Source organism: Lactuca saligna, chromosome 1, assembly GCF_052625555.1.
Source record: "Lactuca saligna cultivar CGN05327 chromosome 1, ASM5262555v1, whole genome shotgun sequence".
Lineage (NCBI taxonomy): Eukaryota > Viridiplantae > Streptophyta > Magnoliopsida > Asterales > Asteraceae > Lactuca > Lactuca saligna.
The window spans coordinates 18,499,501-18,512,199 of NC_136417.1; the positions used below are offsets into that span (position 1 = coordinate 18,499,501).

Genomic DNA, 12,699 nt, shown 5'->3' on the forward strand with positions numbered 1-12,699 from the left:
CCAGATTTTTGGTATATCATGTTGCGATTTCATAATATAATTCACAATCTCATTCATGTTACTGAATGTATCATTGTTAGAACATTTTGTGTATTGTAGTTAAAGTAAGTGGTTATAATTGTTAAAGTCCTAAATTTTATATCTTGGATTCAAATCTACAAGTTTACTTGTTAGTTGATGTTCTGTGATTTACCTATCACATAATAATTTGTAGAATTAAAATTAAGACTAATGATTTTGAAGTCACTACTTGTGGTTTAGGTCTAGGCCAAATTTAGAACACCTAATCCACAACCGATTCATTTCATTGATTCCTTATAAAGAAAGGGTATTATCCATTTATAATAATACCACAAGTAGGGAACAAACTTAAGTCTTAAAAAAGTAATATTTGAATGACGATTGATTTATCAACTAAAACACACCAAAAATGATTTATTCATACTTGTTATATCCCAATTGACCAATTCTTTATTTTATTTATAAAAAAACAATATCTTTATTACTTTTAATTTTGTGAAAAAATTATTCCTTTTGCCTTCTAGAACAAGTCAACAAACCAAAGTAAACCTTACTTTTTTTTTTTAATTAAAGAATTGCAATTTGGCTGAATTCCCACCCAATCCACAAACCTATTTCGTCATCTTCCATGATTTTAACTTTTCCTTCACTCTTTCAATTTCAAACAACATATAAAGATTACAAAAGGATTGACTCAAAGATAGTGAAATGCAAGCTTCCTCGTTGACAATTGAGCACCATTAACACACTTACATTACATCGCTTAAAGGGTTCGAAATTTTAATTTGTACGTTTTTTTTTTTTTTTGAAAAATCCAAATCAAGAAGATTCAAAAATTATAGTTGCAGATGAGTCTTTCACATTAAGGGAATGATTGTGTTCGCTTTCATAAGTCACAATTAGCATCGTTGGATCATCTAAAGCTCTTTCCACGTGTTTTCTTGCAGGACAACCTCTTAAACTGCTACATTTATAATAACCCCTAAAATCCACAATAATCAATACAAGTTAATTAGAATACATTAAAGTAGAAGTAAAATCTTGAAAATCTTGATAACTAAAAATGTAGCGTATGTGTTAAATAATTGATGGTTGGAATATATGTTGTAATAAATGCAAAATATTTAAAAGTTAAATATAAGAGTTTATCTTGCTGTATTACACAAGAGTTGGAGTTGACATTTTTGATACCATTGACTTTTTGTTGTTTATTAATATGGTTGTTGCCATAAATATTTACCTGATATTCTTGTGATTGAGGATATTTTTGAGATCTTCAATTTAAAATTTCAATTAATATAAAGTCCAAGCAACAAATATAAGTCAATTTCCGAAACTACCCCTCTATAGTCACCATTAATCAAAATGTCTGACTTTTGGCTTTTGGGTAGGCTCCATTGTCCAAGGCTAATAATGTTAATGACAATATTTAATTAGCCCGAGTTACGACTCGGTGAGATGGTCAATGAGTGAGTGGGTAGGAATCAATGAGTTGACTAGGATGAGTCAAGATCTTCTCCGAAATACACTAGAAACTAGAAACATTTACCTTGGATGTGGCGACCCTTTAATCGGCTTTTGGCCGTACTTCCTCCAAGAATAATCGTCCGGCGGTATATCAGCCATCTTCATGCTAATCGCCGGCACTCTCACGACCCTCTTCATCCTTGATTTCCTGCAAAAAAATTCAAGTGTAAAAAGTTAAATTCAGTTAATGAAATAGCATACTGTAACACTCAAATTGAGACAATCGTGGTTAGAAGGTGTATGTTTAAAAGGGGATCGGACTTTAGTACCTCTTTTTGGAACAATGGCAGCGACCTGAGGAATTGGTGCATTTTGTGTGAGAATCATCCACCGAGTTACATTTCCTTTTGAAAGAAGAAGTCGACATATTCGGTTGGCCCGCGGAAGAAACCTGTGAAAGATTCGTGATCTGAAATCCAGAAGACATCGACGGTTGTAACCCATCGGTGTCTCCGGTCAACGATGACATAAACGAATTCGCCGGAGAGGCTGCAGAGGCGGCGAAATTGATGGTGTTGGTAGGAACATCCTTCCTATCAAAGGATCCCGATTTCGCTAGATGGATTTGGGGAAACCGCTGCTGAATCGGTGCCGCAGAGGAATTTACCTTCTCCGCCGCCGCTACAACCGTCTGATTGTATTGCTGGCTGCTATTTCCCACCGTCGGAGTGAATGCCGACTTTTTCTCTAATACAACAGGTGGATTTGAAACAGGTCCACGTCGGAATCGGGCGTGACCGGTGGAAGTCCGATCGAGAAGAGATATGAATTTCTTAAACTTAGTGACAGCGACATCGGCGACTGCTACGTAATCGGTGGTGGAAGAAGCATCGCTAGTGCCCGCGGAGTACGACGGTTCATGGTGGGATTGGGATGAAAGTAATCCGATTAGATTCTCAAGGCTCTTAAGCCCAGCGGCGCCGGCTTCACGGACAGCGATTTCTTCCATTTTACCATTGCAACTATTGATTTTGATGGAATTCATGAGCTCAACAGCCATATCAGATCAAAAACATTGATCAAAACAATGGACAGTGGTTTCGATGGAGAAAGCCAGAAAGGGTTAATTTAATTAGGGATGGAAGAGAGTCAAAGAGGTGATGCGGTGGGTGCTATCTAGTAAATGACCAAAATATCCTTGCTCGTCTATCTGCAGTCAAAGGTTGAAACCAGTAATCCGTTTACACGTGTAGAAATCTTGGGTGGCGAAAATGTCAGAGATTGACCGTAACGTCATGTGTGGCCCAGGGTTATGTTTTTTAGAGAAGACCATGGCAACGGTGCGGATTTTAATAAAAAGTCAAAAACTACTCACATTCGTTGGATTGTTTAGCCTTCTAAAGGAAAATAATAAATAATCATATTTGATTTTATTTCTATTTCACAAAACTGTACGTAACATAACACAGGTTTTCAGTGGTTAATTTCTAGATTTTGACTATTCCAAATAATTTTATGTGACTATTCTCAATGGTATTTTTCTTAAATGGTGGTCATGTTACTGTTTGTTTGGGATTTTTTTTTTAAACAACAAATATATATTAATAAAGACCATTTGATTAGCAAGAAACTAAATCGAATGTAAAGTACAAAATATATATAAAAGTTTTTTAAGAAGTTTTTACTGAAATAGGGAAATACTCCACTCGATCCAACTACAATTCACCATTGAAGTTCTATATTTAAACCAAACAAAAGTTTGAGACGCCAATCCGAGTTGAGTTCGTTCTGTAATCTTTTGAAACAATTTGTTTGGGATTGAACCCAAGATCTGTTGGTTAGAAATCCTAGTTAGAGACTTTGTTAATATAGTAGGCTAATCCCAAAGTGGGTTAGTCCCAACTTGTAATCTCACTGTATATTTTTTAGATTTTGACATCAATACACGTGAAAAACTTTTATGGTTACAAAAATAACATGAGCCTTCTAGAAAAAAAAGAAATTTTTTTTTGGCCATTTTATACATAATGCATTGTAACCTTTTTGACTTCATTGCTTTTCCATCTTTGGTAAATATGAAATACATGGTGCCTTTTGTTAATGATTTTCCATGTTTTTGTTATGTGCATTTTTTATTTTTCCCTTCAGAATATTTTAAAATTTAAAAAAAATAAGATTGAATTATAGCAAGATTTGTTAATTAAATATCTATTAACTAAGAGGAGATGGAAATATATGGATCACTGATACTTTCAGTTAGGCCCTGTTTGGTAGCCTCTTATTGAAAATTTAAGAGGCAAGCTCTTAATTTTTCAGATAAAGACTGTTTGGTTGCATATTATTTTATGCCTCTGAATTTATAAGTTGCCTCTTAAACTTTCAGATCTAAAGACATCTGAAAAAATAAAAACAACGCGCATTCCCTTTTTACCCAAATACTTTATCTCCTTCCATTTGCTCTTTCTTCTTCACAAACGGCGCTTCCCACTGAAAACTCCAATTACAACCCTCCACAGTTCACCATCCTCTCCGGTCATCACATCTAGACATCGCCGTCTCTAACATTGTCGCCGACAACGAAGCCCTCCGGCTCCCTCATCGACGCGTATTCTGTTTTTACCCCTGCGCCGCCTCGTTTCTTTCTATTTCTCACGAATCCTATTCCTTCCAACCCCTCTCCGACGATCGCTACCCTCCAACGCCTGCTTGTCACCGTCTCCTCCAACGACTCACAACCCTAATCGGACCATCGTTGGAGCACAATCCCTCCACCTTAAAGGAGGATCGGCCAGCCCCACCATTTTTCGGATATCACACCAGGTATTGTGTAGAATTTTAGGGTTTTCAATTTATCTTGCTTTTTTGGAATTGTCAATCGATCACCGCTTGAAATATTGTTTATTAGCCAACTCCATGACTCAGCCCTAATCGGCCAGCCCCACCATTTTCATATGCATATTTCAAGTCATATTGGTATGTATTGTTTATGAAGTATGATAGCAGGTGTATACTCGGAATCAATATAGTTTTGATCCGATAGATGTGTTTTCTGGCAAAGTTGAACCAATTATTGAGTTGTTTATTACCCATTATTGAGTTTGCTTGCTGATGTTTTATCAAGATTTGAACCAATTTGATCAATTATCTACTTTGTTGCTATTCTGGAGATGTGCTTATAGTTCATTGTTAATTCAGATAGTTATGGTTATGTTTTGATTAGTAGTTTCTTAAAAGTCTTATTTTGGTGCAGCACTGCAGCTTGGTACCGTCCATACCGATACAAAAGGTGAAAAGGATATTGGATGGGTGTCAATGTTTAAGGGTATCTTTTGATCCAGGGAGCAAAAGTAAAAAAGATGATATGAATCTGTGTTTTTCACTATTCTATTTACATAGATGTAAATGTAAATACTTAAATTTGACTTTGTTATCAATTTTGAATTTATGTTAATCATTGTAATATGGATGTGTATTAGCAATGAAATGTTAATTTCGTCACAAATTAGGGGTGTATGAACATGTATTTATTTCAAAAGCATTGTACCATTAATTAGCTAGGTAAGACCTTGAGCATGTTTTTATTTTGAAGTACATAATCGTCAAGTTATTTTTCACAATTATTCAATAAGTTTGTCAAATTATTTTCTAAATAGAAACATTGAATTCAACAAAAAATAACACAGAAGGGTAAAATGGTCATTTTTGTTATTCAGCATAACAATTCAGATGTTTCAACCAAACAATATGTTAGAAGTTCAGATCTTAAAAATTCAGATCCTCTTAAACATTCAGATCTCTTAAAAATTCAGATCTTAAAAGTTCAGATTCTACCAAACAGCCCCTTAGTCGATATTATTCATGGGAATATGAGATCACAACATTGTATATATCACAAAAAAATGGTATCGAACAGGAAAAAAAATCAAAATTCAAAAGAAAATAAATAAATAAATTATATTTTCATTTTATTTTTATTTGACAAAACTGAACATAATATATAGATTTTCAATGAGTTGATTCTAAATTTTGACTATTCTATATAATTGATTATTCTGAATGGGTTAGTTCTAGATTTTACATCAATACACATAAAAAATGTGCGCTTACAAAAGTAACATGATAATTTCTAGAAAAAAGAAAGAAAAAAAATAGCCATTTTATACATAGTGTGCATTGTAACCTTTGTGGCTTTCATTGCTTTCCATCTTTCGTTAATAACAAATACATGGTGCCTTTTGTTAATGATTATCCGTCTTTGGTTAATTAAATATCTTTTAACTAATAGGAGATGACAATATATGGATCACTCATATTTCCGACTAGTCAGACTACAACACTATATACACCATAATAAAACGGTATCCAACATCAAAAAAATCGAATTTTAAATAAATATTTAACTTGATGGTGTGTTACTCCTGTTTGAGTGATGGTTTTTGGAGAAGTTATGTTAGCTCTTGCTACATATTAAATGTAATCCCTATGAACAGGAGCAAACCAATCTCATATGAACTTTGGTTAAACAAAAAATTTGGTTAAAGAAAAAATAAATCCCCTAGAAAAATCTTAAAGTTTTGATCTTATTTATGATTTAGTTTTAAATTAAATTTTATTAATAAAATTGGATAGAAAATCGGCTATTGTAATCATTTTAACTATTTTTTTACATTTTCAGTAGGTTACTACTGAAGTGGCGCACCAAATGGATTGTAGGGCTAATCGTAACAGTCGATGTGACATTTTCTTCCTTTGCAATTTAAAAATTAGATTTTGAGGGAGAGGGACTCAAACCCTTGACCTCTCACTTCAAAACCATACAACTTACCATGTGAGCTAGAAGCATTTATAGTCATTATTTCTTGAAATGTATATAAATTCTTATAAAGTCTAAGAATTAAAATGATCACCATTATTCCCCTCTAACCTTTCTTCTTCCCTCAATCGTTCTTCCACCTCCGATTCTCACGTCTCAACTATGTTGACAACTCCGACGAGTACTCCGTTAACCACCACTACATCCTCACTATCGGAAAATTCATTTTGGTTCAAAGGTCGACCACCCGACGTTTGTGTTAGTTTGGAAATCTATATCGGCGGACCATGTTAGCAGATATATTACACTCTGACGGAAAATAGAAACAAAGGAGACTCGTGATAGCTCCTCTTGTTACAACCCCTCATATTGCAGCTCCACCCTAATGTTTCTACGGTGAAGTACAAGATGTTTCTTTCGAGAGCTCAAAACTTGGGGTGTCAAGATATGGACTTCCGACATTGGTACTATACCCAAATGTAATTTATAATCATGGAAAGCTTTAAAGAAAAAATTACCTTTATAGATTAATGATATAGAAAGAAAGATGGTGATACGGGAGTAGCAGAGGAAGAAGATAACATAACATATCATTTATGATGGTGATATGAGGAAGACGAGGATTATAAGAATTTATAAATACATTGGAAGAAATAATAACAATAAATGCTTCTAGCTTATATGGTAATGTGTATGGTTTAGGAGTTAGGGGTTAAGGGTTGGATTCCCCCTCCATTCTTTTCTCCAAAAAAATATGTTTCATTAACTGAAATGGAAGAGCATGCCACGTTAGCCCAACAGTCCACTTGGCACGCCACCTCAACAGGTTACATGTTGAAATGGTAAAAAAAATGGTTAAAGTGATTAACAATAGTCAATTTCTTGTTCTTTTTCATTAATGAAATTTAATTTATGACTAGATCATAAATTGGCCCAAAACTTTGAGATTTTTCTGGAGATTTCTCTAAAGAAAACTCCAAACTTGAGGTATTTTTAAGTTTAGGGTTGTCAAGCGGTTGTAATACTACTTGAACCTAAAAATAAAATAGTATGGGAGAGAGGAATTGACACCATATTAATTGGATGTGCTAAAATTTAAATTCTTATAGGTTTTATGTAACATAACCTAATTGTTAGTATTGGTTAACAACATAATTGAAAACAAAATACAATATTTGATAAAATAAAGTGTTCATCAATTCAAATTCTTAATACATGGAACTATAGACCTAGAAGTTAGGGATGGTATTGTTGGATATGAAACACAACATGTTTGGAAAAGAAAGATTGTTCATATAACTAAATCTTTCAATACTAATGAATCTGAGTTTTTTTCGGTCTCTTTTGAGAAGCCTAGGCCTGACCGGTGAATAGAGAGTTGGAGGTCCATGCCTAAAAGACAAAACAACCAGTAAAAAGTTGTAACGTCTGCAGATCCGGGCTAGTTAATTTAGAGGCAATAGGGGTCGAAAATGACTTTTCGACAAAAGATTATTTAGAATAAATAATCTTAACCAAGTTGTAGAATATGTCACAAGGTTTCCGTACATATAAAGAACGCCGAAATCTGAGTTATAACGAAGAAGTTATGGCCCGTCGAAGTTTCGCGACGGAACCGGCACGGCACCGGGAAGCGTAAATAGTGAATTTACGATGGAGGACTTTTTATCCTTAGTGATCTAAAAGAAAGTCGTAGAATATGTTAAACCGAGAAAATCCATAAAAAGAACGCCCAAATCTGACTTCGTATGAAGAAGTTATGATTTTTCTAAGATTCGGCTTAGTAGTGTACAGTCCGAAACTCGAATTTTAGTTCGAGCGGTTTTTGGCTTACATGACCTAAATGAGAGTTGAATATCTCATTAATAGGAACTCAAAGGTAAAAAGACAGACGAAAACGGAGTCCGTATGAAGGAGTTATGAATTCTTCGCGGTCATTTAACAGTCTAAACGCCTCCTACTATTAAATTTGAGATCGGTCAAGAATTAGCCGACGGAGTCTAAACGAAAGTTGTAGATCTTGATTTTACCTACGCGTGGATATAAAGAACGTCGAAAACGGAGCTCGTATGCGAAAGTTATGATTTTTCTAAGTTTGAAGGCTGATACGCGATACGGGGTGACGTGGAACCACCAGAATTGGACACGTGGCACCACCAGAAGGCCACCACATGGACCAACTCGGCGAGTAGGTCCCCCCTACTCGGCGATTCCATCAGATTTTTGCACTATAAATAGAGGTGTCGGGTCTAGCCTCTTCTTCACACCTCCCAAACCTTCTTTCTCTCTCTAAGCCTCCCTAACCCCCTAAAGCCTAGGGTAACTCCCTAGCACGAGGCGGAAGCCCTAGAGCGCCCGACAGCTCCGAGAAAAGAGCCTTTCGGCTCGGGAAACGCTGCTCCAGCGAAGCCCGATTTTGCGAAAAACCCGCTGTAAGTGAGCTACGCCTACGCTAGTTTTAATATAGCTTCTAATTAATTATAGTAACATTATTAGGACATGAAAATAATTATTTGGGCTATTATTATGAGTTATATTGAGTGTTATTTAACGCTTATATAATAATAATAATAGTCAGACTATTAATTTGTCGCGGATATCGGTAGACTAAACCATAGTGGTGTTGATACTAGGTTTTATCGAAGGAAAGTTGTTTTGAGAGTATCGAAGCGTTGTCCGAGTGTTGAGTCACCACCTTTCAGGTGAGTGCATGGTCCCTTTCATCTTACACATAGATATGAAGTATATTATTATAAATTACGTGTTATGTGCGCATATTGTCTGAATACTTGCTGTCTATGCTGGTGAAAACTTTTTATACATGTTTTAAATGCTGTAAACTGTATAAAGTATTTTATATCTACAAAATATGTTGCGTAAAACATGGGTAGATGAATGATGAGGGATAAAAGCTGAAATAGAGGAACATTAGTAGCATGGACCTAGTGCCCTATAGGTATACATTGGCAGCAGTGGACCTAGTACCCTATAGATGAGCACTGGCAACTGCACCACAACCCGTAGATGTTTCAGATCTACGGTACACGTCCTAGCAGTTGAGCTCTAAGGACAGTATCGGCAGCTGCGCCTAATAGGGAGCCTTATGACCATGACAGTAGTGTTTAAAGGTCAATACCGGCAGAAGCGGCTCATAGAAAATGTCCCAATTCTGGCAGCTGCGCCTAAGTGACAAGATTAGCAGCTGTGCTTGACTAATGTGTCATTGGCAACTATGGACTTCATGTTGTTTCCTTAGGATGATCCTTAGGAATGAATGAATGAGAAATAGCTGATTCTTAGGGTAGACCCTTAAGAATAAAGAAGATAATGGGGATAGGTAATTGGGTTGATTGTTTGATTATTTAAACATAATGATTATATTATTGTGGGTTGAGAACCCTATGTACTCACCAGGTTTCCCAACCTGACCCACTCAGTTTATTTATATCACAGGTGTTGATACGAAGTCACTTTACATTGAGAGATTTAAAGAGATGTAGATCACTAGTGTAAACAAATGTAAGTTCTGTTTATGCTTATGTTTCTGTATTAACGATGACATCCCAAACGTTTTGAAATGAATAAAATACGTTTCTTCAAAAATGTTTTAATAACATATTTATCATGTTTTTCTGGGAACAAATTCCGCAATATTTTTATGAAAAGAAGTACTCTGATTTTTATAAAGCATAAACAAAATCGGTCTTTTCTGGCCGTGAAAATGGGGATGTCACAAAAGTTCACTGAGGTCGACCCCGGGAGAACGCTCTAATGGTTAAGGGCATGCCACATCACCTCACGTCAGCTTAACAGTCGACTTGGCATACCACCTCAATAGGTAACCTGTTGAAATGGTAAAAAATGGGTAAAGTGATTACAATATTTGGTTTCATGTCCTTTTTTATTAATGAAATTTAATTTAAGATTAGATCTTAAAATGCCCAAAACTTTAAGACTTTTCTAGAGATTTCCCTAAAAAAACTCCAAACTTTAGGTATTTTTAAGTTCAGGGTTGTCAAGCGGTTGTAATAGTACTTGAACCCAAAAATAAAATAGTATGGGAGAGAGGATTGACACCATATTCATTTGATATGCTAAAATTTAAAAGCTTAACATAACCTAATTGTTAGTATTGTTTAATAACATAATTGAACACGATATACAATATTTGATCAAATAAAGCGTTCATCAATTCAAAGTCTTAATACATAGACTATAGATCTAGAAGTTAGGGATGATATTGTTGCATGAAATGCAACAGGTTAGGAAAAGAAAGATAGTTCATATAGCCAAATCTTTCAATACTAATGAAAATAGAGCCGGAGGTCCATGCCTGAAAAACAACACAACCAATCAGAAATTCATCGGGGTCAATCCCAGGAGAACGCTCTGATGGTTAAGTTAGCGACGATCTTAATTCAATTTGAGTGATGGACGTTAGGTGATCGAGTTAATGTACATGTGTCTTTTGCTTCGAGGATCTTTTATACATCTTTCATCGGGAATAGTTACCTCGTTTAGCCGAGCTGGCTTCGGTTTAATCGTCACTAATGTTTATTGACTACCGAAGGTACCAAGGATCATACTTAAGTTGAATCATTAGTCATTTATGTTGTATTTTGAGTATTGTGCTTATCCTTAACGGTAAGCTACATCTGTTTACAATTGTAATCGAGGTGTATCGGTCTTAATCTCATACTCTTGGCATCATATGAAACATTTCACCAATCCTAGGCTCGACTCAATCATTATCGAGGTTCGGCGTATCGTCATATTATTCCTTGTTGACAGGTTCAGTGGTTTCGTCTCTTCCTTATGTAAGTTCAGTCGACACACCTCTTTAAAGTTTTGGCCAGGGAGCTTAATTAACCGATCATGTATATATCTCATTGAATACCGACTTACAACTCAACTTGGTAGAAGAATCAAAGAATGTAATTGGATATCGATACTCGAATTTCATAATGTTGAATTTGATTTAAGGTCTTAAAAGGAGGTCATGGCGTCTTTGATATGTTGTAATTTTGGAAGGGATCCATTGATGATGATTTGTCATTGATTTTAGAAAAAAACTGCGACATCCTCAACTTGTGCTTAGAGTTTTTACCTTTTAATAGTGAAAATAATTATTTTTTGAAAATATAATTGAATAAAAATCAAATAATTAATAAAACAAAAATAAAAACTAAGTAAATGAGTTAATAAATGTAACAACCATAAAAATCAAGCCAATTTATAACTTTTTCAAACATCCAAAAGTCATTAGTTATTACAAAATGTTTTCAAAATAGTTTAATATCATAGTATCTCAGAAACCATAAGTCCAAAATACGAGGATGTGTACGGTCATGCCTTCGCCTTGCCAAGACATCTGAAGTACCGGAAACAATAAACTGAAATCATAAGCACAAACAAACATATAGTGAGGATAACTCACTTGGCACTGCTAAAGTCTCGCGAATGTTACTCCAGCTGCTAGTTGACAGATTCTCGAACTGCCAACATTAAACAACACCCAATTAATAATTGGGTTCCAAGCCCAAGGTCCAACTCACACTCCAAAGGCCCAAAGGTCAAGTAATGGGCCAAAGCCCAACATATGGCCCAATTTTCCAAATTGGACCCAAACCTTTACATGGTCATACTTAAAGGCCCAACTACTTAGTCCAATCTAAACATTTGGCATTTCCAAAGGCACGATATCATATAATCATCAAGGGCCAAACTATGGCCTATCTACGGCCTAATTTTCCAAATTGGGCCCAAACCCTCATATGGGCCTTACCTTAAAGCCCATTAAATTATTCTAGTCCATTTGTTTGTTCTTGGATGGCCCATTAATTACCCAATTACCAAAGCCCAAAAGAAAGGCCCAATTCAAGGCCCGAGTGAGATTAGGGTTTTCACATGAAATGATGATTAGGGTTAAGTGTTTCTTACTTAACCCATTAGGGACTTACTCCATTAAGTCCAATATTTCCTTAGGTTAATTTTCCAATGATTATTAATTAATATTTTAACTTTACTAAATAATTCCCGTATGTGTCTCGATCAATCCCTAAAATTAGGGTTTTAAGCCATTAGGGTTTTCCAAACCCTAATTAGGGTTTCCTACCCAATACTAGCCCATTAGTCAATTGGTTGGGCTTTTAGGTTACTTTGGGCCTTATTCACTCTCGACGTCCCACATTTGATCTTCCTCATCAGCCACGACAGAAACAGCGACGACCAATGGGAGCAGTGGCGACACAACTCCCTACTGGTGGTTCTCCAACGACGAAACCGAAGCGAATGTCTTGATGGCGACACAGTGGCGCTACCGGTGGCGATTGATCTCAACCCAAGCGGCTGGAGAAAAAAAAAGAGAAGAAGGTGACGTTCCTGTGGTCGCTTGAGGC

At 35.6% G+C, this 12,699-nt stretch overlaps 1 protein-coding gene across 1 annotated transcript; it reads right to left on the reverse strand.

Annotated features, from left to right (window-relative positions):
- Positions 1-650: 650 nt before the first annotated feature.
- LOC145025783 (putative WRKY transcription factor 15) lies at positions 651-2,620 on the reverse strand. The gene is made up of 3 exons (XM_078976801.1): positions 1,818-2,620; positions 1,571-1,696; positions 651-1,003 (listed from the first exon to the last, which is right to left on the reverse strand). Exons 1-3 carry the CDS (start codon positions 2,546-2,548, stop codon positions 841-843), a joined length of 1,020 nt encoding a protein of 339 aa, XP_078832927.1. The 5' UTR covers positions 2,549-2,620; the 3' UTR covers positions 651-840.
- Between the last annotated feature and the right edge of the window lie 10,079 nt (positions 2,621-12,699).

Bases quoted from the DNA above. Each gene is read 5' to 3' on its own strand.
- LOC145025783 (XM_078976801.1), bottom strand. From the start codon at position 2,548: ATGGCTGTTGAGCTCATGAATTCCATCAAAATCAATAGTTGCAATGGT. The intron at 1,697-1,817 runs GTACTAAAGTCC...ATTTTTTTGCAG, and splicing joins TGCCATTGTTCCAAAAAGAG to GAAATCAAGGATGAAGAGGG. The intron at 1,004-1,570 runs GTAAATGTTTCT...TGTGGATTTTAG, and splicing joins AAAGGGTCGCCACATCCAAG to GGGTTATTATAAATGTAGCA.